At 35.5% G+C, this 27023-nt stretch overlaps 1 protein-coding gene across 41 annotated transcripts in view; it reads left to right on the top strand.

Annotated features, from left to right (window-relative positions):
* Nrxn1 (neurexin 1) overlaps positions 1-27023 on the top strand; it is a 1065676-nt gene that overhangs the window by 551831 nt on the left and 486822 nt on the right. For 23 of the 41 annotated variants that reach the window (XM_078029183.1, XM_078029182.1, XM_078029185.1 and 20 more), the window contains 3 exons: positions 448-621; positions 5904-5930; positions 6838-6957. In XM_078029183.1, the coding sequence (XP_077885309.1) occupies positions 448-621; positions 5904-5930; positions 6838-6957 (321 nt within the window). The remainder of the gene's footprint in view (positions 1-447; positions 622-5903; positions 5931-6837; positions 6958-27023) is intronic. The other 18 variants (XM_078029188.1, XM_078029204.1, XM_078029195.1 and 15 more) reach the window with 1 other exon arrangement.

Below are 27023 nucleotides of genomic sequence, written 5' to 3' on the forward strand. Positions count from 1 at the left end.
GAGTTTTACAAGAGTGTCTGTTATATGTTTTCATTCCGATGGGTGCTTCCTATGTGTTCTCCTATTTAATACTCATAGCCACCCTTCAGAATAGATTTTATTGTTCTGGGTTTGAAAATAAAGATACTAATGATCATAGAATCTGCTCAAGGGTTTGGTAAGTAACTGGTTTGGATTTCAGTGCTGGGACATGCATCCCTATGGCCCATGTTCTATCCACTTCCCATGTTGAACTTGTTTAATTCTCCTGGAAATAAAGAAATTTCTTCTAGTTCTAATCTATTATTCAAACATTTCTGTTGTTTCACACCCTTAGGAAAATAATGTGTCATAAATTTATGTTTTATTACTTTAACAAAAATGTCTCACTATTTTTTCTTCCTGCTACTGTATGCTTAATGTCAATAATATGTAACTTTTATGACAAAGAATTTGGTCTTCCCACAGGTGACTTGTATATAGGAGGAGTGGCTAAAGAAACGTACAAATCCTTGCCAAAACTCGTCCATGCCAAGGAAGGCTTTCAAGGCTGCCTGGCATCGGTTGATTTAAATGGACGGCTTCCGGACCTCATCTCAGATGCTCTTTTCTGCAATGGACAGATTGAGAGAGGATGTGAAGGTACTAGATCTTTTTCATTACCCTTGAAATTATTCTAATTCCACCTTTAAATGAGAATGAATCTCACTAGCCAGCAAAATTCTGCTAACTGGTAGAACTCCCTCTTAGAACTTAGAAATTCTTATCCATGCATTTTAATCAACTTTTTTGTTGCTATGCCCCCAAAGACCTGACAAGAGCAACAGAGAAGAGGAAAAGTTTATTTGGGGCTCAAGGTTTCAGAGGTCTCTGTTCACTTGTGACCAATTACGTTGCTTTGCCTGAGATGAGGTAGATCATGATGGTGGAAAGGTATAGAGGAGGAAAGCAGAACAAGACATGGAACCAGGAAGGAGAGAGAGAGAGAGAGAGAGAGAGAGAGAGAGAGAGAGAGAGAGAGAGAGAGAGAGAGAGAGAGAGAGAGAGAGAGAGAGAGCGCTCCTCTCACCATAGATAAAATATAAACCCCAAGGGCACTCCACCAGCAACCCACCTTCTCTGGCCACACACCCAGTTAATTTCTATCAGTAGATCAATGCACTGACTATTGCTATTTTCCATTCCTTTGCATTCTATAGTTCACCTAATTAGCATGTTAATCAGTTCTGCTATGCACATTTTATAGCTTATCCCATTTAAACTAGAAAAATATATTTACTCCAATATTAATCAACTTAAACCCACTTTGAAAAATCCACATTCAATGGGCTATGAAATAACCATAAAGTTCAGATACCCCATTCTCAAATCACTGTTTGATATGTGTGTACCTGGAAATAAGAATGTATCCAATGTATTATCTGTTTGGCAAAAAAAAAAAAAATAGTTTTTTTATATTACCCAAGGCTCATATTTCATACTTCAGAAATGCACTCAACTATCTTCTATTCTTTTGTGCTATCAGATCAAGATCTTTAGGAGTATTTTTTGATTGTTGCTTTCATTTTAGATAATTTTCACATCAACACCTCAGATTATTTGAGCCAATTTCTCTCCATCCATGTAGTGTAATCTCATCATCACAAATTGTTTGGCTGTGGATGTGTTGCTGCACTCTTTTAATGGTGAGCAGAGTTTGATCCATTTTGAGAATGTTTGATCCACAAGGAGATTTCCTAGGAGAGAGGAAGAAGAAGCAAATGTGAATTCCTATCCCCTGGAAGATGAAGAATCATTAATTCTTGGCCAAAATAATGTCATTATATTTAGTAATTACCTAAGTACCTGGAAAGTTTTTATTTGAAAACATTTTTTTTTCCTTTCTGAAGCATCTGTTTCTCTTAAAAGTTAGGTGAAATTCAAACTGTGCTGAAAAAATAAAGGAGAATCAAGTTTGGTGGTAACAGAGATTTAACCCAGGGGCACTCTGCCACTGAACTACATCCTCAGCTTTCTTTGTTTAGAAACAGGGTCTCCTAAGTTGCTGAGGTTGGTCTAGAATTTGGGATCCTGCCTCAGCCTCTTGAGTAGCTAGGATTGCAGATACACACACCTGTGCCTGATTTGAATTCACTTTTAATATTATCACCATATTTATTTTCTTAATTTCAAATTTTGACAAGACACTTTTGTAAAACAAAAAGAAAATGTGTTTTCTCTTTGTACCAATTCAATAAAGACAACAAAATTGTTAAGTGAAAAAATTACTTCAAGCAGATGGAGACAAGGATGTGGACATGACTTTAGTTCTTGGAGGTGACTTAATTAGTGAGAAATTATATATTGATCTACTTTAAAGAAAAAAGGTCCTGTGTAGTTTTTGGAAAATATTTTTCAAAAATAGGCTTTTGGGGCTGGGAATATAGCTCAGTTGGTAGAGTGCTTGCCTCTCACGCATAAGGCCCTGGGTTCAGTCCCCAGCATCACAAAAAAAAAAAAAAAAAGGCTCTTATACAAGTTGCTTTGTAAGTGCTTCCTCATCTACAAGAAATGGTAAGGATAGACAGACACAGCCACTGACAGCTGATGTTCATGAGTGGGTAGAAGAGAAGATTAGGGAAGTAGGAAATTCTACACAGGGTAGTTGCAGTAATGAACTTGGTGTTGTTCTCCAACCTGATCTAGTAAGCAATTTGGTTAGGATGATTAATTCCACAATGTCTTGGTGGATTTAAATTACCATCTATACATTTCAACTCATTCAGTTGAGAACAATATTGGTTTTTTCCATAGGCTTTACATGTCTGAGCCTTAATAATTCTCACCCCTTTTCACACCCTTTCTCTTTACTCTTAGACTATTACACACTCCTTCCTTTCTACCCTGAAACTTCCCTGATTCTTGCTTTCCAATATCTAGGTTAACAATTAGATATTTGTGTATTTGTCATAAGTATACCCGATGAGAGTCAGGTGTTTTTAGGAGTAGCAATTCAATTGTAGATACCCATAAATTATCTCCTGAAAGACAGTTATCTCATGCAGCATGAGTTCAAATCACATTGAAATCAATTTCCATAATAATAGAAATAGTATAGCAATCAAATAACAACTTGTCAACATTTTTCATCATTCCTATCCAGTAAGACCCACAAATCTCCAAGCTCCTGGCATGCAAAAAAGTTCTTGGCTTTTCCTTAAAACTCACTTGATACCTTTCATTTCTAACTTATTTCAGTGAGTAATAGTTAATTTTTAAAAAAGTAAAATGCATATCAGCTAGGGGTAAATGCTTACCCTGTCAAAGTCTCTTTAATGTTTCTCCAACATTAGCTTATATCAGAATCACTTGGAACCTTGTTAAAATCCACATTCCCAGAGACCAGAACCAGGGTGCCTGGTAGGGAGCCCTAGGATTTAAGTCTAAGAAGTGCCCAAGTGATGGTGATGCTGTAGCGACCACATTTTGACAATTACTGCTTTGGACGGCATTTTCCTGCTTATTTAACAAAAATTAGAGGGCAATAATCAGGTTCACTAAAGTCAAGATAACTTCTGTACAAAAAGTTGGTGAAAAATTTCATCATCTTTTCGTAGACCCACAACATTCAGTCCCAGACTACTTGATGAGTGACAGAAATACTTGTCTATTTAATTAGGATAGCCATCATTTATTAAGCAATGGTGCCAATATGTTTACATATGCTCTCTTATTTAAATCCTCAAAAGGCTATAAATCAGGTGTTATTGCCTTTTTTTTTTTTAAATGAGTAGATTGAGCCTCAGAAAGGTAGAGTGACAACCCTAAGGTTAAATGCCTAATGACAGATATTTTAAACTCAATTTACCTTCCTTGAAAGCCCAGGCATCTAACGATCATCCCTTATTGTTCCTTTGATTTCCGTGTATTACAATTTTTTCCTTTATTTTTTCTCTCCTTTTCAGACATATTTTTTTTAAATCACTTAATACAAATGTCCTTTGGCTTGTTCCCAATTTCAGTCAGTGATAAAATAAAAGAAACATTATGTAACTAAAGGGGAAAATAAATTCAGGGCTCTGTCTCGTGCAAATGCCTGTCAGTATTTAAGTATTATTCTAGAAGGTGAGTACTTTGAGAAATGTGTCTTGTCAGGCATAGGCATGTGTTCTCTTATAATACCTGAATATAAAAAGACTGTGGTGATAATGAAAACAATAATAAAAATAAAGGATGGGTTTGTGCTCACCAAGGTTTGGCAGGTATTCTGAGTTGCATTTCTATAATGTGGGCAGATTAATTTCTAGGGTTGCAGTTTTACTATTTTTAGAGTTTAGTATTGTTTCACAGTTGCATTGCTGATGCTTTTTGGAAAAAAAAAAAAACCAGCAAGACTTGTTCATCAGTTCATGCTCCTGTCTGTCCTTCAGCTGTGTAGGCTGGGGAGCAAATAACTCTCTGATCAGGTAGCATCAGGCCTGTGTGAGGATTGCTGCCCTCATCTTAGAAAGGAGAGTGCCAAAGAGGGTTGCTTTGAGAGACTTTATTTAAAAAAAAAAAAAAAAAAAACGCTGATTATTCTCAGTCTTAAAGATCTGTAAACCACTTACCTCTCATAGGTTGGAACAACCATAAAAACCCAGCAATTTAGTAATGCTCAGTACTTTGAAACAAAGTTGAGTAATGATTACATCTATTCAGGCTCCCTGCACCTAAGAGATTATTATTATTATTGCTACTTCTAAAAACTATTCTTATTGTTGTTGTTATTATTATTATTATCATCATCATCATCATATAATCAGAATTTATAATATCATGGTTTCGGAATTTGTGAAAATTCACTTAAGTAACACTAAATCCAGTCATTTCCTATGAAGAGTACCTTTATTGAGAAAGTTCCCATAGAAATGTGATTGTAAGGGTCATGTTTAAAACCCATTTTACAACATCAATTTACAGAGGCAATTCAGTTTTAATCAGTAAAGTAAGTACCTCAAAGCCTCTCACTATTAGTAGCATCCAATTAGGCTGGCATCTATTTTTATATTTTCAGAAAGCCTAAAAATCTTGTTTATTAGAAAATATCTTTAATTTACACTTGGAAACTATTTAGTTGGATTGCATTCCCTTCCTACCCAAAGCTATCCCTTTTATGTGAATCTTTACTGTAATAATTATTCATCAGGCAGTTTGTTAGGGCTTAAGACCATTGTGAAGGTGTAGTTCATATGAACATAACTCTAAAGTCCTTGAGTAGTGTACACCCAACTGGAAAGAGGAAAGATGAATATTCCATACTGAAATCTTACAAAGGAATTTGTTCTACGGAGAGTTATCTTACAGTTTGTTTCTTCCATCCTCACTACTTTTATCCATTTCAAAAGATACATGCATTTTGGTAGTTTGACGTTATAATAAAGTCCAACTGTTGGCAGTGAATAACTGGTATGACAGTTTTAAGCTTTAATTGCAAGAAAAAGATAAAAGACCTAGGGAGGGAAACATAGAAAGGGATAATTGGTCTGTTAATGACTGCAGTCCACATTGTATTACACAAGAAAAATGGTACTTGCATGGTCCAAAAAAGCAACACAGTCTATTTGGTAAAACATTCATATTTATTCAAGAGAGGAAAAATTATAATAACCCTTTTAATTTTCCTTCATTACATATCATTGGCTCAATCAACCATTATGTACACACACACATACATATACACACATATGTACAGTACAGTTCTAATGCGTTACCGCTTTCTCATTTTGGCTTCTCTTAAGATTTATGGCTGTTAAATTTAATTTGTTTGCTGTACATAGCATTTTCTCCCCTTTACAGCAGCATGCTCTTTTGAATCTGAACGTTCTTCTGTGTTTGCCCCATTTCAGTATTGCTTACTAACATTTACTATATTTTGCTTTTTTTTTTTTATTTTGCTGACAAAGTTGCATTGATGAAAGCTGACTTGCAAGGTAGATAGCCCTGTGTGTATTCAACAAGACTGAAACCCCATACTACACAGTGGAAAACCTAAAATAACTGTTTTTTACATTTTTTCTGTAACTGTTATTTGGGTTCCAATTTCATTTTTTTTTTCCCTTCTTGAAACCTCCTTTTGCAGCAGAGTTTGCATAAGGCTTTCAGTCTTGAACTTGTTTGTATAGTGATTGCCTTTAGTGCTTCAATCATACTTCTTCAGTTCTCTGTTTTCCAGTGTTCTAGTTATGATTCTTTAGAACCAGACTAGCATTCTTTTGACTTGTATGTTCAATGGGGGCATGCCATCTATTTGGAGTTTTTCATTTTCTGTTTAATTGCATGAGATCGTTAAAGCATGTGAATTGATACTTGCCAACATACCTATCCAAAACACCCAGCAATCATAACTTTATCCATAGTTTGGGCAGGGAAACATCTGGAACTTCTAGGGCATTTCTGTATAACTCTCTTTGGTTATTTTGCCAATCTTTATCTCAATTTCATGAAGTTATAATCTCCATTTTTCATGGTGCTTCTATTTCATTGGTCTGAAGTTAAGGAGATCCATTCATTTTCTAAAAATCCAAATGGTGACAGAGAGTTATTGATGATGGAGTGAGATTACCTGCTACCATGATCATATTGGAAGCTATGCACTTGCTTTTACTATTTGTTGGTTAAGCTTATTACTATCATGTATTTTGTCATATACTTGAAACTTAAGAAAACCTTCATGTTACAGCTTCTCAGCTCCTAATTCAGGTGTGTGAGCTAGAACTTTCACAACTGGTTTGGACATGTAATTTGAGGTGTTGGCAACTACTCTATGTGATCTAGCTCACATGTAAAATATTTTAGATTGTTTTTAAAAACCCAAGTTTCCTTTGGAATGTTTCGCAGGGCCCAGCACAACCTGCCAAGAGGACTCATGTTCCAATCAAGGTGTCTGCTTACAGCAGTGGGATGGCTTCAGCTGCGACTGTAGCATGACTTCCTTCAGTGGGCCACTCTGCAATGACCGTGAGTACCACAGTGTACCTTGTCACTCCTAGCTACCATTCCTTATTCAAGGTCTAAAACTGGGAGTCCTTATGTTCTATGCACCTGAGCTCTCATAACCAAGGGAAGCAGTTCTTTCTACAGGAAGGACATTTCCCACATATTAAATTATTATTCTGGGACGTCATTATCTAAGGGCTGTGATGATGATGATTCTTTAGATTTCAAATCTAAAGGTTTATTTGTTTTTTTTTTCATAAGTATCAGTCATGTTGTTCAAAGGAACTTTTTTCATTTCCTATATTTGGTGATTCTCCTCTAGTTTTTGAAACTTCGTAGTGCTTTATATTAAATTGTGTTTAATTTTGTGAGATCATTTCTTCAGGACTGTGATTTTGGTGACTGGCTCCAAGAGTTAAATTTTTCTCTATTTCTATATCTAAGTCCACTTTTGCCTTCACTTTAAAAACAATGTATTTAATCTTTGTCCTTCAAGTACTCTCCCTTGTTTTTTAGCCCTTCATATTTTCTTCTTTCATTCCTTGATGTAAGAATGACAATGAAATGCAGCGTTTGCATTATATCAGATCATACCTGCTAGTGTCTTATCTATATTATAGCAGCCATGGTGGAATTAATTGGTCCTTAGGACAAAGTTTTGCTTCTTAACTTTCACATCATCTTGTTTTAAAGCACTTTATCAAAACGCGAAAAGCATTTCCTAAAACGCATTTCCTTCAGCTGTATTAAAAGAATATCCCTGACAAAGCTTCCTGCTTGCAAAGTAGATTACATGCTTTATGTTATAAATACTACAACTTGCAAAGCTAATGTTCTAGGTTATAGGATAGGGAATGCCATGATTAAAAGTCTGGGGTTTCACAGCAGCAGGGAAAATTGAGTGTGGACTTAAATAATGTCTAGAGTTTGTTCTTTCTGACCTTTATCAATTTGGACTTTATTCATGTCAGTAGATATGTATATAATATCTTCAAAGGTGGAGTCAAACTAAATATTCCATTGAACTGAGTTGTTGAGGCCTAGAAATATGATTTAAAAGTTTCCCATCCAAAATATTGACTATAAATAAGCAAGCAATTAATGCATTACTAAAGAGTAAATTTATACTTGGAAGAAGTCTGCAATGCCCAGGCCATCAGAGATTGAGAACCATCTTTCTCCATTTTACTAGTGTTATCTTCCATCAAATTATAGTAAACTTGAAACAATAAAAATGTATTATTTGTATTGCAAACACTGTATTTCTGCAAAACAAATCACACTTAAAACCAATAACTCTATTTTGAGTTACATAAATAATTTTAAGCAAAGACTCACTAAGTACCAATATAAGCAAAAAACAAAGAATGTGTAACCCTTATAAATGCTTTAATAACAATATGCATATACATCTCTAGAGCAGTAACTTCCTGCATTTGTCCCTGTCCCATAGAAAATGACATAGTTATTTTCCAGGAGGACCAGAAGACTGAAATTCTGTTGACTTTATTATGGCAAATTTTTAGTCCTGAATATGATTCTGACAGATGTATGACTACATGTGGTAGTTGAGAGGGCTTTATGGTATGAAAATATTTTTCATTTTGCTAAAGAACATTTTCTGCCAAATTTTTCTTAATCTAGTTTCCATGTTTTACAAAACAGTTGCTATTTGGTTGTGTCAGACTGTGCATCCTCATATACCAGTTAAATATGAAGAATACAATTTTCCGGAAGTATTTGTTGGGCTTTTCCTAAAAGAACATCAAGATCCAACCTTGAGTATCATCCTGTCCAAATCGCTTTTTACAGAAAACTATTTGTATACTGCTCTTGGGTGATAGTAGTAATGATCACAATGATAAAGCTATTTGTTATTTTCTTGTAAATAGGTAAATGTCATTCAATAAATATGTCTTCTGATATGCCTCTCGCACAAATCAGCATTAAAATTGCTTTGGAGAGCTCTCGGAATGCATGCATTTTGATTAAATCATTAGCTCGTACTGGATTTTCTGGAAATGGGAAATGATTCCATGATTCTCATCTTGGATTTTCTGGTGATTAGGCTATATAAGCAAAAATCAATATTAAAAGTAATATTTTTATATCGATTATAATTAGTAGAAGGTACAATAGTAATTGTTACTCTGAAGACATGTATGTTGAAGCTTGAAGTATTTTGCCACATTTTCCTCACTTTTTAAATTAGTCCAAATACATCTTATGTCTACATCTCACTGTTTCTCTATAAGAGGCGCAAATAGAATTAATGTGATTGAATTTTATCAAACTCCTTTTCTGTATAGAGAGTGACATTTCTTTTTTATAATAAAGCCATATAGGGCATTTTGTTTATTAATGGAGTTATATCTCTAATGTAGTTTATAATTCATAATTTTGGGACTATAGCCTTCAACTTCATAGGAAACAACAACAACAACAACAGAAAAGGAAATAGGAACAAATATTTTTAATATGGGAAAGAAAACACCACATTAAACATTAGAACCCTTCTCCAAAATGCAAGTTCTAAATGTCATCTATCTGATAATTCCCAAGGAATGAATTATAGTAACTAGAAATTTTTATTTATATTAGCCTGGAGATATAATTAACAATGGGAAGATGGGAATACTTTATAGTATGCAAGTGTAATCTTGGATAAATCATACTATTTAATTGAACTGAAAAGAAGTTTTCAAGAAAGAGGCACTTGCGCAAAGTGATGCCAAATGCTATTTGGAAGAAATGCATTTGTAAGAAATGCTTTCTTCTATGGAAATTTGCCACCTGAGTGACCCACACATTAACCAAAATAGTGTGTGCATGGCATGTAGTGTAGCATACTCAACACTACCAAATTTCAGATCTGCATATCATTTTCTCTGGCTTCTTGTAATCCTTTCTTGGTTGTTTCTCCACTTCACTCCCTCCTTCCTCCAATCCATCCTGGACCATTTTCCTAGTTCTGTTCTTCCTTTTTCTCCCTGATTGAAAGGTCACTGGTTTCTCCTGATTCTCTCAACCACAGGCATATTCTTCCTCCTCTGACTTCTTTAGGGATATTTTACTATTTGATCAACCATCACTTTCTACTTTATACTTTCTTCTATCTCATCTCCCTATAAGACTATGTACTTCTCCTGAAACATTTTTTTCCTTTTAAATTTTTTCTTCCTTTTAGCTCATAAGCCCAGTATTTTGTATAGCATGTTTCATGTAATTGGTGATAACAGCAACACATTAAACCAATGTAGACTGAATGCATGAACCTTTCAAAACAATTTCTGGAGCATCCTCAGTGGTCAACACTGCTCTCTAGATTCATCAGTCTGGAGTTCATCAACCTTCATGTTCTGACCCTGGCCTTCATTTTCATACTTGTCTATTGCAGATCCTTGTCCATATGGTGTGTTACTGCCAATTTACTTACTCATGGCTTTTTGTACAGCATTACACTTTCCAATTTCCTCAGTGTTACATATGCTAATCTCTCCACCTGGGGAGTGCTCTCATTCCACCTGGATTGCATTCTTTTCACTATCTCTGCTTGAAAGAGTATCATTTCCTTTTCAACTTCCACTTAAACTATTTTATCCCATGGAAATTTCTTCAGTTCTCTGAGTTGGGCGTTACCTTTTCTTCTTTGGAAATCTTAGGGCAATAGTGTGTTGCACATATTATTTTATGTTGTAAATATTTGTGAACTTTCTCTTGGGTTGATGGTTTATCAAGTGCTTACTGTATGTCAGGTCTGTGCTGAATTTACATTCATTATGTAACATCTACACATCACCAATTCATGCTTGCATATCACTCATCATCATCAAATCAGTATGTTATTCAGTAATTCTTTTCTGCTCTTTCCCATTGGTCCAGAATAGAATATAACCATATTAGCTAATTTAATGTCAGGTTGGAGAAGATGAATATGGCTATGATCACATGGAAAATAGCGAACATAATAACATTGTCACATTACATTAGAATGGAAATGTAGTGTGCCAAATTACAGTTCAGCTGAAAGGATGTCTGTTACCATAAGGGAGTAATACATCATAATGCTGTTCTTTTGGTGCTATAACTTAGGAGGGTGTGGGCTCTGCTAATAAAAAGACTATTTTCAGAATTCTAAACTTGGACAAGGGAAAATCTGATACAAATTCATTATGATGAGAATTACAAATATTCACAGAAGCAAGGATAAAGTATATTTGACTTTTTTTTTTTTACCATGGCATTTATAAATATCTTAAGCTTTGTTTCTTATTTTATTGTTTGGAAAGAGAATCAAATATTCAAAGTAATGGAAGTGAATCATAATATATGTGAAAAAAGTATATCCAAGAAATAACATAATAAATTTCTCTCCCTCCTTGAGCTACCAATAGCATTAAGTTGTGGACTGACTTGCTGTTGGAACCATATAGGGCTAAATTCACAATTAGCTATATCCATAGACAGATACTTATTGTAATTGTAATGAGTCTTATTAACCTCGAATCACTCAAGCATTTCTAAATGATGGTCCTTAAGCTTTTTAAAGCAATGTATAAGCAATATTTACTGATAATACCTCCAAGAATCTATCTGTGGGGAACAGGGTCAGATCTATCTCAGGTTAAACTATAAAGGATTAAAACATTGTTCATAGCCAGCCAGAAAATGCAACAAAAGACAGAAAAGAAAGCATAATACATGGCAGAGAAATGTAATACATAACAGAAGTGCTATCTTCTCCTATTTTATATAAATTTATTTTTGTTCTTCTTATTGGTAATAGACATCATAAAAATAGATACATGAAAGGAACTGTTGGTATTTTCATATTGCACTCAGGCAGCTAGATCATAGTATAGACTATGTTTATGTAAGAAGTGGGAAGAAAAATCTCAAAACAGTAGAACAGAGCTTTGCTTCATTTCAATTATCTAGATCAGTTTGCTGCCTTGTGCAACAGCTGTGCCATCCATAACTCTAAGTCACCTTTTACCTTATGTACATGCTGCCATTTTGGCTCTCAGAAATCGCTGTCATATATAAGTAAAAAGAAAAAAAAAGAACAAAAGTAGGATATTGATATTTTTACAAAAGAAGATTATTTGCTCAATGAAACAGGAAAGTTGAGAATTATGAAGACCTATCTACATTAAAAAAAAAAAAAAGAAAAAAAGAAATCAAGGAGAAAGGATGACTGGGGATGTTTTCTTTACTTGCTTGTGTCCTCTATTTTTTTCTGACTTGATGAAAACTCTGACCATGTTGGACCTTAATTTGGCTCTTGTGCTAGTCCTCTTCTTCACAAATCTTAGGTAAACACCAAGCTGGCCTTCCCTTTTGCATTACTGTGGTGAATATTATCCATCTCAACTAACCAGGGCTACAGTGAAAAAAAGTTTTGCCAATCACTTTGGTTAACTATCCTGAAGGGGTGACTGTGGTTCTAATTTTCACAGCTACTATTTCAAATGGATCTATGACCACAGTCTCCCTCTGGATACTTTTGTTTCTGTGTGAGTACATTTTGTCAAGATCTGTCACTTTGCCTCCTACCCATAGCAATACTGCAGGTGCAGAATCCAGGCTAGGGTGGAGATACAGCCTTAATCATAGGTACTGATTTCTGAAACTTCATGCCTTAGGTTTACTTTTGCTTTTAATGTGGATTTTATGAAGGTTTGGTGAACAAAATGAAGAGAAATCATGATGAATTATCAGAATTCTGCATGATATTAAATATGTATAAATAATAAATAACTTAATATCCATTTGTTAAGAAGATATGTGAAGAAGATAATTTGTAAAATATGTCCCCAATTGATGGAATCAAATTATCATGTTTTTTTTTCCCCTTAAGAAGAAGTATAAGATTAAACATAACTGGTTTGAACTTTATGAAATATTTTATTTGAAAAGAATATAATTTTGATTGGATTTAAAAGGAAGGTTGAATCTGGCATAGGTGGTTTATATACTTCTCTTGTGCACAAGAACTATAAAAATTTTTTATGTAGATCATATCGACATAGTTTGCTGTTTAAAAACAGGATTAATATGTATGACATGCATGCTGTTTCTATTCTATAAATTTCACATTTTTCATTTTCAAAAAAATCTTATTTTAATGTAAAAAATGAGAATATTGAGAAATAATTTTAAGTAACTTTTGGGGGTCAAAATGGCTGATTATTGGCACAAACAGTCTATCTCTAAAAGCATACTCTACTTTCCACCCATAGTCCATCCAAAAAGAGGTACCCTCAATGTCAGTGCTTTGGAAGTGCCCCAGCAGAAAAATTCCACAGAGAAGTTAATAATAAGCAGAATCTAACACTGCAATTTATTCTTATGCTCTTCTGACTCTTTAATTCTTAGATTTAATTTTAAGCACTGTGCTGCCTGAAACACATTCTTCCCCTCAACTATTTCGTTGCCACTTCTAAAGAGGAGCTAAAAATTCAAGGTGAGCTGTCGAAGCACACTGTCACTAACTTGCAGTTCTATTATAAAAAGGTACTGATTAAGAAAGAGAGAAGGGAATTTTCTGTGATTTTTCTGTGACAGCCTTTCAAAAATAATAATTTAATATTCGATCATGAAATCAAGCAAAATATTACCTAAAGTTTCTTTGCTTAAATCAGATCCACAATGTATTTTTTATGATGGGAAACGGGCAGCTCAGATTCAGTGTCATGCTGAACAATGAATGTGCTCCAAGTGTTTCATTATGTTAATTACCTTTCAGCTTTTCCTTTATTCAGTTGTGGGAGCAGAAAGAAAATAAATCCACATCAGAGGTTAGCAGTGTGGTCCTTGAAGGTCTTTGGAAGATATATAAGAGAAACATAAGAGAATGCATGAAGCCTAGGGCATGAAAAATTACTACAGAGATTAACAGTAATGACCATGGGCCCTTCATATTTGTAGAGAAGGGAAAGAAAGCTCTCAAGAAATGTAGAGTCCAGGAAAAGGTCAAGATAAAAATAACGTTGTGCTTGCATTAAGGGATAATTCACATCATAAGGGAAAAAATGTTACTGTGAAGAAGATGCCTCTTGTCCAGTGATCCTTTTTTTCCCCTTCTGAACAAAGCATTCTGTGTCTTTAATGAGATTTACTGCAGCAATTAAAAAGGGTAGAATTCTTTTATGGGGAGGAATTACAGTCTTCTCTCCAGCTCTGTGCTGTTATACGTTTTTACCTCTCTGGTAGCATTCAACAGCAGCATAAAATACAAGAATGATCTGTTAGCTCTGGGTGTTATGGAGTGTATGATTTTAATGACTCTAATGATCTAAATTCACATCTTTCAGAAAATGACCTAGAGAGTGTGAGGCTTTATCTCCCCAGGATTGGGTGAGATTGGGAGGTACAAAGGCATTTCTTAACTTGAAATAATTTCAGAATGGAGCAAGTTTCATAAAAGGATCAGCTGATAAAGAAAGATGTTTTTAAAAAAAAAATGGGTCGTGAACAAGGAGGAGGCTGCATTTCAAGGAGACAGTGGAAACTGTTCGCGTAGGTGTGAATGCTTCTTATAAATATATAACATATGACCCTTTAAGAAGACAAACAGATGGAATATGTAGCAGAAAATAAAGAATATATTTTGCTTGGTTTCTCCAACTGAGTAGTGCACTGTGTATTTTGATATTTGGCAGTCCTCCTGTTGGAAGTGTTCAAGGCCTCATCTGGATTCCAATAGCTCAGGACAATGCTGACACTGTGAATACTGCTGGGTAAAAACAGGTTATTGAATTCTCCAGATTATGACACAATGCCCAGTATACCAGCCATGTTTACACACAAAGTTTTTTTTTTTTTTTTTTGTACTGGGGATTGAATCCAGGAGTGCTTTGCCTCTGAGGCCATCTCCAGCCATTTTTGTTTTTTAGTTTGAGACAGGGTCTTGCTAAGTTGCTTAGGGTCTTGCTAAGCTGTTGAGACTGGGCTCAAACTTGCAAACTTTCTGCCTCAGCCTCCTGAGTTGCTGGGATTATATGCATGTGGCACTGTGACCAGCTGTACACCAAGTCTTTGATGGTCACTTGAATGTACAACTTGAAGGAATCCAGAACTTAGGATCCAGATTTATGTAATCATTGCACAGTTGGAGCATTGCTGAAACTATGGGGTCCATGTTGATGGCATCAATCATGAATCTGCTCTCCTAGGCCCTATTCAGGGGAAGTGTCCCATTTTGCTAAATTAAAAACAGGAAAGTGTCAGAGAAATACTATTTCCTCTCAGCCGCAGGAGACATCACAGAAGTAATTAAACTGGATTTGGTGTGTCAGGCACATTCCTTTTATTGACAGTGACAATAATTCTGTAAATCAAAACCTGGAAGCATTTTCAGTGTTGTTGAAGTGCTAAAGATAAAACCTAAGGTTCTTAAAATTAAATCTCATGGAACTAAAAGTGATCTATGGCATGCAGTAAGAGAGGCTGCTGCCTGAGTCGTGAATGCAACTTGTCTTCTGAAATTCAGAGCCAGCAAGCAAAATGATGATGATTATAATTTTTGTTTTTAGTTTAGTCCCTGAAAGCTATGGCAACATAAAGCCAAATGGAGTAGTTCTTTGTACCAGCTCTCATTTATGGTTTTAAGATCACCTGAAAACTCCTCCCCTTGCTACCCCAGTATTTCCTTTTCTAATCGTGTCAGTAGGTCTTACTGATCCTCATTTCCTTGGCTTCTTGCTTGGTCCTTCATGCTTTCATTCAACATTTACGTTCTCCATCATGTTATTCAACAAATGCGCCTCCACAGCATGTTTTTCCTTACATGTTCTGGCATCAACTTATATGATATAGGCATGTGTAGAACACACTGATGTACTCATGGAGTGTTCGTGTGGTTTTGTCTCTGCCAAATGACCCCCTCCTCTGGACTGTCCTTCACCACCCCTACTTCTACTCTGCCTAAGGAAATGCACCCCATGCAGATAACCTAGTTCAGGTCAACTTTACCAGAATAGGACAGTCTTTGCTCTTGGGTGATTTCTTCTGCTTTGGAGGCCAAACATGTACTGTTAAAAGGTGTCAACCTGTGTACGACCTTTTTTTTCACTACATTTTACATCCAGTTCTTCTGTTTTTGACAATATTTCTTACAGTGCCTAGCCCATGTCAAATGCTTGGTAATATTTGAAGACTAGTGTCTCAAAGCCTCCATTAGTTAACTGTGTACACACGTGTGTGTGTGTGTGTGTGTGTGTGTGTGTGTGCCTATTCCTACCCTTTATTTAAAAATATATATACATACCATGTAACATCTGGCAGGAATAATTTATTATGCTGTATCATATTACTATAAATGCATTTTTCATTATCTTTATTCTTGCTAGTAAAGACCCAGTGATTCGAGTTATATATAGCTAAGAAGTACTTTGAGTAAATGTGTGTGTGTGTGTGTGCATGTGTGCGAGCACATGCATACACACTGTGAAAGATGATGGGTTTAGAAAACATCAATTTCTCTGTTCTTCAATTCCACTGAAGTCCTGCTTTATATATTATCACATTAAATTTGACAAATGCTAGGACCTTTTGTCATTTCAAGATAACTACTTTTTGTTCACTTTACTTTTTACTCATTAATTAGCTGATACCTGCAGGAATAATCACATCATTATGAAATGCTACACTGCCTGTTTGATTTTTTTATATGCACTTTAAGATTTTGCAATATTTCAGTGTTTTTCTGGCAGTAACATCATATCTCTGGGGAAAATGATACTGTTTCTCTAATAATAGTGTATCACTGTGTGCCTGGCTTCAGTGCACCAATGTCCTTGAAGAATTCTCTAAGTGTTCCCTTTGCAAAAGCTATACAAGGGCCAACTATCCACTTGGTGTTGTACAGATGAAATTAAAAATATTGGTGTTTAGCTTTCTATATGAAATATGCAAAGGATGTCATTTTTTATGCACAATTGTCCCAAGACCAAGATGCTCACTTTGCCTAATTGCTTGGATTTGGTATTTTGGGGGATTATATTGGAAATCAGCCTTAAACAATGATGACTATTTCCTACCTTCCAGTCTACCTACATGATAACCTGTCTGCTGAGACCACAATGAAAGCATCAGAAATAGAACTTGTTTGGTTGTTGGAAGGATTGAGAAAAAAAGAAAGTTTTAAATATAAATTGCTAGAATGCTAGAAGTAGAATATCTGAAGGAAAAAAAAAAAAAGAAGTTAAGAAGTTGACCTACCTCAGTAGTATCAGTAGTTCCCAAACTGTGATACCTGTATCAGCATTGTCGGTATAATCTGTGAATCTGTTACAAATTCATATTCTCAGGTTTCAGCCCAAAACTCTTGAGCTAGAAATTTTAGGAATGGGATCTGTTTTTCTTAGTTCTATGCTTTCCAGATAAGAAAAGCCTTTTTTTTTAATAGAATAAAATAAAATAAATTCTCCCTAAGAAATTTTTTATGACTAAAATGTGACTTCACTTCTGAGGGTTTCAATAAACTCCTGAGTGTTTCATACATGGTAATATGAAAAAAACACAAATTTCCATTCTGATGATCAGCCTCCTCGGTCGGAGGGCAATCTTGAGAAGGTTTGAAGAGTTTCCATTCATACCAGTCATGCTGTGAAAAATCTAGTTCAAAACCAATTTTTTCCCCATAGTGTGAGGAGAATGACCAAATCCAATCCCTCTCTATTCTTATCTTTTTGGATTCTTTGGAGCAATACTCTGATAATTTGTATAGATAGGAAATAAAGTAGTGTTCTTTTCTGTGAGCAAATTGGAACCTAGAAGAAATGAGAGTCCACTGAACCATTGTCAAAAGTGCCAGTCACACAAGACACATTTTGGATGTCATCTGTTTTCATTGCCTAAAAAATTTGCCATCTTCACATACTACTCACTCAATAAATGTGATCCCAACTTATTGATAATTCTCTGGTTTTCCTTCTCATTGGCAAATAATCCATGTCCAATAAGATCTTAATATTTCTTGATTATTTTTAATCACATGTGATTCACATGCAAAGATTTTTTTCAGCCAGGACCTCAGTGTCTAACTTTGAGAAAGTCAGCTAAGCTACAGGGTCCTCAGTTTCCCCATTTTATTTTATTTTATTTTGTGGGAGGCACCAGAGATTGACTTCAGAGGCACTGAACCACTGAGCCACATCCTCAGCCCCATTTCTTTGTGTTTTATTGAGAGACAGGGTCCCTTGAGTTTCTTAGTACCGCGCTGTTCCTGAGGCTGGCTTTGAACTTGAAATCATTCTGCTTCAGCCTCTTGAGTCATTGGGATTATAGGCATGTGCCACTCACTGCACTCTGCAGTTTCCCCATTTGAAAAGGAAGAATTTGATTGCTTTGTCTAGAATTCTAAGGGTCTATGACTTTTTGTCACTATATTCTTGTTTTCTTATTTCTGTTCAAACCTCAGACCTATTTTTATTCACGTTTTAAGGCTTTTGTAGGATGCAGGCTACAGCTCAGTCACACCCACTAATCTGAAGCTATATTTTAGCCAAACACCTTTCCTGCCAAATCCTATAAAAAGGAAGGACCAGGAAAAAGCAATCTGATTAATGGGATGTCTTCCTCTTTTTAGAAAGGAAACCTGAATTTACCCTAAAACACAGGGCAAAGACTTCATTCAGTTATTTGTTTCTTTATGTTTGTCCAGATATTTATTTATAGCTCCTCTTAGATATCTATTTCCATCAAATTTATTTTAAGTTGAACATTTTTACCAATGTAGCAATCATAGCTTTGTACTTGCTAATTGTAATTATTATTGGTACTTAAATAATGGGGTTTAATGAGTAAAAAGAATAATATAATAGGAATGCAAGATTGTCAGTATGGTCGGGAAAACCATTACTAACTGAACACCTACTATATATGTTAGATGTTTTTTATATCAGAATTTTCTTCTTATAACATCCTTGTGTGAAGAAACGGTGACTCCCATTTTACAAAAGCTATATCCAAGGTGAAGACATGTGCCTCATGTTAATAAGAATTGGAACTCACTTCAAATTTCATGGTCTTCCATCCATAGAACACATCAAGAAATTTTCCAATGTATAACAACATAGCCAAGTTGAGAAGGAGCATGTGAATTTCTACATTTCTATTTTACATGTTTAAAATGGACACAAGATTAATACATGTAGGTTTCTTCAATGTATGAAATTGCAAAAATCAGAAGGAAAGGATACATAGCAGGTTTAATACTAGTTTTCCTTCTAAGTCATTCATCTATTGGTCTGCATCATATGTGTGTGTGTGTGTATAGACATGTACATGTATTTATACACACCAGACCAAAACACCTAAGGAAACTTTACAAAGCCTGCAGCTTCAAAAAGAAAACCTTTGTATAGCTTTAGTGCATGAGCAGATTTTGAAATTGCTGCTTTTTATAAAGTAGAATGTAGAACATTCTGAATAACCCAGAAAAATACATGCATTCCCTATTTAAGATAGCACAAATTTGGGATGTTATTAAAGAAAAAAATCATGATATTATAAGAATGTAATTTTTTTTTAAGTTAGGAGGGTTCTTTTTTTTCTGTAGTCTATAGTTTGGGTGTGTAGAAAGGAGAAAATCATCATTGCTGGCAAGACTGGCCTTTCATAAAGTTGTCTGAAATTTCTATACACCTGAACAGATAATGTAGCTATGCTGGGAACTACTGTGATTTAATTTTGGTACATTCTATCTCTCTGTCTGATAATTGCACCATGTGTAACCTTAGTACCTCTGCTTCTGACCTAAAACACTGTTAGAGAACGAGGAACAGCACAAAAGCAGCATTCCACTTCATAAGGTCATTTGTGAGAAAAGAGAAGTCTTGTGATTCGGACTCTCCTGTATATTAGGAACACATCTACATGGTAAATTACCAAATCTGAGACCATTATTAATTTAACAGCTATTATGAACAAAACATGGTGAGAAATACAGAAAGTAAAATGATTGGAATCCTGCTCCCTATGAGTTTTCATGTTAGCTGGGGAAATGATCCCCAAGACTCAGGAGAGCAGGGAGTTTTGTATGTTTTGTTCCATGTCCCATTGCAAATGCTTGCAACCACAAATGGTGCTTAGAACATACTCAATAAGTAATTCTTAGATGAATTAAATACATTTTTTCATAACATAACTAGCAATTTAAATGCTCTTTGTATGATGCAAACAATTGCTATGTGCGCATTCAGAAGAGAGAAAAAACCTAAGAGCCAGTGAGCTAAGTGGAAGCAATCAAGAGTGAGGTGGATTTTAATTGGGTAGGAAGAAGCAGGGAGAACATTCCACACAAGGGAGCTAATGTGAGCAAAGGTGAAACCTATAGATAAAATGCTCACAGATGCTCCACACTCTGCATATACAGAAGAACAAGGGGCGGTTTTAGGGGGCACAAGAAAAGAACATGGACTTGGGAGACAGATCCAGAATTGTATTCTGACTGCTACCTAGCACCTGACCATAGCCAGGTTGATCAACATCACTTGAGCCTTAGCTTCTTCATCTGTAAAATGGGAACATAATTACAGATCTTTAGGATTGTTATGAGAATTAAGGGTAATACCATATGGTAAGATTCTACTTTTCCCCAAAACTGGTAGGCATTCTAGAATTGGGATCTATTGAGATGCTGCCTTTGTCTCTGCTTTCAGGGAGCTCATAGTCAAGAAGAAATGACTAATGAATTGTATAGATTATGATATGACATTTTAAGAAAAGCTTTAATACCTTGCATTTCAAAATATATTCTGAGGACCAGCAGAATCAGCAGTACCTGCAAACTCATTAGAGATGCAAACTCACAGGTCTCCTCTCCCCACTGCCAACCTACTGACCCAGGCTGTGCATTTAACAAGATCCCAGATGATTACTATGCACATTACCCTGTAAGAAGTGCTGTGCTAATAGAAGCGTGCTGGGGTGGAGAACAAGGCATGATCAGGAAGACTAAGGAACCAAGGTAAGACTCCTCAGAGAAAGTGATATTTAGAGGAACTCAGAGGAAAACATTACATTGTTGTAGATCAGATTGTTTAGTATATTAGAATTCCTAATTCAAAAAATTCTTGAGCGGTTCACTTTCTTGACTTCACCATTTCTATCTCATTGACTTGCGGCAATCCCCAGTTGTATAGCAAATTCAGTACAGTGGTTTTAATCAAGTGAGGGCCAATCCCTGTGTTCCAGCTTCTGTATGTTGGACAGAATAAATGCTCAAATCTGAAATTTACCTAGAATCCACCACAAGAGCTCTGGATTCACCAATCCTTTCCCAAGCAACTCTGAATGCAGGCATTCATTTCATTAGATACTCTAGAGTAACCAGAAAAGCCTTGGCAGACCCTACTCTTCCTGCATCAATAAAAGGGGCTAACGTAAGAATTAGTCATTTGTTGTTCAGAAAAAATAAATACCCAGCTTTCCATAGGCTGTCCTGGAAGGCCCCTAAGGCTTAACACTCATTTTCTTTTTAATGTTAAAATTGCTCTTATTTTATGTGGAGCCACGAGGTTCTGTTCATTGAGCTGGCAGGTGGCTCCAGTCCTGTAATTATGATCTTGATTGTCGGCTGCCAAAGCACAAAAGGAAACCGTAGTAATCCACTCCGGTGCTCTTTAGTGGATTGTTGCATATGCTTTTTGGTGTATCACTACACATATATCTCAGAGTAGCAATAAAACTATTAGGGTAGTAAAATATATGCATTTTAATTTTTGTAAAAAGTGTCATAAAACTCAATTAACTATACTTTCCCAAATAGCAGTTCACTCTGGGAAGCAGAGAATTTCCTAATCTGAAATTACGCGTTTCTTTCATTTTTCATAGTGACCTCCATTAATGCTTTAATCATTACACCCACTCAGCGTCTAGCAACCTCATCATCTCCCATGGGGACCTTTGTTTTCTTATCTTTCTCCAAGTTTCCCTTGACTTTCTGTTTTCAGCTTTGCAAAGGCACTATCAATACAATAGGGTGAGGGTTTTTTTTTTTTTTTTTCTCTCCCTATTTCTTTAATTGAAGGAAGAAAGGAAAATGAATAGCACAGGTAATCTATAAACCTTCAAGGCATTATAATTACCCAGGAATTGAGAGAAATGTTCTTTTGTACTATATCCACACTTAATGAGGAAAAAACAGAGGTTTTATTCATGAGACTACAAGAAAATCTGACTAACCCCCACTTTGCTGATCTATGAAAGTGAACATTCCTCCCATATTTTTAGATCGTTCACCTCCTCAAAAGTAGTTTAATAGCACAGAGTCGAGAAAGGTCTCCTGGTGTTCAGATTTTATTACTTTCACTGACTAAAGTGCAGTACATTTCCTAGTATAATTACACCCCAGTTGTCACAATAAATGAACACAGTATATTTTATGATACACTTTGCTTGCTTATTATCATGTTTGTTCACACATCTCTCAGACTTAATAACCCATGGGGGGCTTCTACCATCATTGGTGAATGGAAATTAGTGAAGTTTTCTATTTCATTTATGGTGGGATTTTTATTTCGATTGTAAAAAGCCGTAAGATGGATAGATAGTAGATTCAGGGAACTCTTAAAATATCTGTAGCTCTATAATGTTCCCTGCTCACTATGTAACTTTCTAAGCCTCACTACTAATCTCCCAGCACCCACAAAGGAATTAGCTAAATGCATCTTTAACAGAGCACATGTGATATTTCTGATTATTCTTGAAAACAAAAATGAAGAAAATCCTAGATGTAAACAGAGCTCTCTTTGAGATATGTATTTGTATTTGATTTCAAGTCCACTTTTCTCTAGGTAGGATTACATTCTAAATTTGTGGTAGGACCAAGAAAAAAAAATGGCAGAATTTCCATTTACTTTAATTAAAATGTTAAGTGTGTAGCCCTATTGGCATGGGCATTTGAGGGATTATTGCATGACAGTTGAAGACTTTATCACAGAGATCTAAAACATAGCCTAATAGCCAAGACAATTTTAATTAATAAAAAATAAAGGAATTTCAAGTTCCAAATTATATATTGTATCAAGTTTTTGTTCATATGCAGGATATTTTTCCTCAAATCAGATAAGGTAGAGTCAGGCTTTTCCTGTAAGATAAAGAGTTGGAAGGCTTGAAATATTTTTATTTGATTATGGGAAAAAAATTGTACTTGTAAACAATTAAAAACAGAAAAAAAAAAAGGCAAAATCACCCATAATTCTACAATGAGGCTTCTCTCTGTTTAAAGGATGCTTTCAATTCAACACCCAAGAAGAACTACTCAAGATTTGCTGTGGGCTTATACTTGTGTTAAGGAATGAGGAAAAAAATAAATAAATGAAAGAGCAGACAAAGGAAAGAGGGAGGCAGATAGGAAGAAAAGAAGGAAAAGAGATAAAGAGAGAAAAAATGAAAGGAAGTATTAAATGTACTATGTAGGTATAAGACAAAAGTATAACATAATAGTCACCAAGGATAGTACAGTTTTTATGTTACAAAAATCTAGGGTAGATCATTGTCCTTGCATATTTGGACCATTATTTTGATGGCTTTTTTGAAACCATGTATCTCGATGCAGGTTTTCTTTTCTTTTATCCCATGTGTTTCGGTGAACAATACAGTATGGTATTCAATTAAGATCAATGTGATATAATGCAATATATGTCTCAGGCCTTATGAATGAGATAACCTAAACTATAAGTCTTAAAGGGATGATGAAGTTGAAGAAGTCAGTATGTTGTTCCAGGACCGATTAACCTCTGAGGAAGCAGTGCAGAGGGGGAGAGGGTAGAACAGGGGTTTTCTCTAGTCCCGAGTGGCCTTCTCTTGAAGATGTCTCCTCTTGCCAATCTCAAGGTGGAAAGATTGCCACAGATGCCTTCACCCTAAACCTATTTTCCCTGCCACACACCTTGCTCATTTGCTATGAAAGCTCTTTCATAGGTCCTTGCTTGGGCTTAAAAGTCCTACCCATCCTTGCACCTTGAGATAGTTCTCTCCTAGTAAAGCATGTGAGGGTGGTTAAGATCCCATGCATCTTCTTCCATGGTGACATCAAACACATGTAAGCGAGAAATCATGGATCTTCCCTTTGTGGAGTCGGTAGTGTTCTGAGGAGAGTAGTTCACAAATTGAGAAAGTCAGACAGGTGGCCCTTCGATATATCAGAGCTCAGAATTTTGTTTACTTGCTTTTTTGAGGCTGGACAGCATGTTTTTAAAATTTTGTTCTTTTTAGTTATGCATTATAGTAAAATATATTTTGATAGATTTGTGCAATTATTTTTCTTTGACTTTAATGATTTGATCCTTCTGTGAGTTTTAACTGGACAGAAGTGATGATTTACCTATATTGGTAAGATATATGTAGAAAGATTCCCAGGGATCCTTCAGTTGGAAAACTTGACTTTTTTATACCTGCCTTCCTTGCCACTCTTCCTTGATTTTGAGCAAAACATATGAAATTTACTTGTCTTTCAAACATTCTTTATTTTCCTGGTGTGGTGGATGTTTTGGTTATCTGAGGTAGAGAGGACCATCCAGGGGGTTTTCCAGGGCTGCACACAAATAAACCCTCTTCTAGGAATGAGAAGGAAGAGGACTTGGGAGTGAAAGAGGTGATCGGTTTCCAGAAGGAAAGTATGCTTCTTTGTGGCAGCAGGAACAAATGATGAGCATAGTGCTTCCCTATGCCAACTGTTTTGGTGATAAATTAATAACACAGAGACCAGGGTGAGACCAGTGAGGCATCTACCTGGGCACAAAATTTCAGGAGGCAAAAAAACAAACAAACAAAAAAACTCAGTAATTGAGGCAAATGGCATTTTAGTTCAAGATTTGAAAACGTAGAAAAATAATGCAAACAATCTGTGATGAAGAAACTATCAAAAATTTAAATAAAGGCAGCATCCGCATTAATTTTTCTTTTGATGCAGCCTCCAGTTAAGCTCAGCATGTTGCTGCTACTGGTTCTGTCTTTATTAATGTTTATATTTTTATCATCAATTTCATTTTATTTCACTGTTGATATTTAAACCTAGGACTTCTTGCAAGTAAAGCATGCATTCTACCACTGAGGTATACCTCCAGCCCCTAAATGTTTATTTTTAAGACAGAGATTTATTTTTAAGGTATTGTTTTAAATGTTATGTATCATGATCACTGAGTTTTTGGCATCCCTTTAAATACTGTTCCCGAGGCAAGTGTCTCATTCTAGAACTGACAAATACCTATGTTAATAAGGTCCAATAGGCAAGCACATTATTACAGACAAAGCCAAATCTTGAACTTGGCTCTCCTTATTATTAATCCACAAGTCCCATGACTCATCTGCAGGACTGTAAATCAGAGGACAAATAATATTTAGTGTGACACCATTATGGCTGTTGTGAGTGCTATAATTTACTGAGGGGACTCAGCTCCAACAGGCTAATCATAACAAGGGAGTTAATTGCATCCCCTTGCATTTCAGAAAATTGAAGTCAGATGGCTGTGTCCCACACTGTTTTCTATGAGATCTTATTACTTTTATGTATATATTTTTTTTGTGTGTGTGACAGAAAATGGATACCCTGTGGCTAAAATTAAATGTCTTTTGCTACACTTTTAGCTAGTTAAGACCAAAGATATTTATCAGAGAAGAAAGAAAAGATTCATTGCACATCTTTGATCGTGTTGTTGCTGGATGGAAATTTATAAAGTACACTTAAAGTCACAAAAGCCATGGAGGAGGCGGAGGTAGAGGCCCCTTGATGAACACGTGGTGGGGGGCAGTCCATCCATAGTACCAAAATTTCAAATTAACTTTTATATTTGATTCTACATTTTATGCCTTGGGCACATTTTTGTAATTAAGCAGTCAAGTAATAAAGTTATTTTTAAATTTCCATATAACAGACTATAAGAAATAGAAAACATGCCCACAGATAACTGAGAACAGATTTTATAAAGGGCACATTGAAAGTTTTATACTTTTCGTTCATGAATACAGATAACTATGTGTGCAGCCATTTTGACTGGGAAATAGTTGGTTTTTAAAGACCTTCCTTCAAATTTATAATAAAGCAGTAGCATTGTTTATTGGTCACTCCTAAATAATCTCTATCATTATCTTTCTATAGAATAAAAAGCTGAAACTCAGGGATCTTCAAATGCTTAGTCCAAGATCACATGTTGATTTAGAGGACTGAGTTAGAACTCCTCAAACTAAGACCCAGGGAACCTAATTTTCAGTGAAGTTCTCTGTCCACTCTAACCTGACGACACTAGTAATCAAACAGGTCTACCTCGCAGACTGACCAATACAACTAGAGAACACTAACTGTTAGTGGTCCTCATGCAAACGATGACTCACTCCTTGCCCACACTTTTGTACAAGTGATGGCCAACCAACAAGACAAGTAGAAGCCAGTAGAAAAAAATTCTCCCATGTTTCCACCATTTCCACTTTCTTCTTTACACACTAGGGAGTATTTTTGCTGTCATATTCTGCTTATTTACTCGTGTACTCAAGGACTTGGTCTTTCAGTTATTCATTTCTCTTACCTGGAATATTCAGCATTATTTATTGGATTGTACTAATCACCAAAACAAAGAAAACAAAAACCTTTTCTCTTGAGCTATCATCCACCTTATGCCCTGTTTCTTGGCTCTCCTTTACAGCTGAGCTGTATGAATGTTTTTAATTGTAAGTGCAACCTAACATCAATTATTCACCCACATCCACCATTCAACCCACTCCAATCTGGCTCCCTTAAAGGCACACAGCCAAAGTTCCTCTTTCCAAGAGCACCAATAAAACTTCACATTGTCAAATCCATTAACTGTTTTTCAGTTATCATCTACTTCTCTCATCACAGTTTAATGTTTGATGACTCCTTTCTAGAAGCATTGCCGACCGTGACCATACACACCTGGGGTTCTTTTCTCTTTGGTAACTTCTCCTTCTCAGGCATCTCAAACACGTCTGTTGCTCTACCCATTTCTTAACTGTGGAAGTTAGTCTAGACTTGAGCTGAAAATTCTCCTCATTTAATATCTCTTATCTAAGTAATCACATGAGAATTTCCTTTCTCCTTAAATATGATCTTTATGACAAAA

The sequence above is a fragment of the Ictidomys tridecemlineatus genome, chromosome 12 (genome assembly GCF_052094955.1).
Source record: "Ictidomys tridecemlineatus isolate mIctTri1 chromosome 12, mIctTri1.hap1, whole genome shotgun sequence".
Taxonomy (NCBI): Eukaryota; Metazoa; Chordata; class Mammalia; order Rodentia; family Sciuridae; genus Ictidomys; species Ictidomys tridecemlineatus.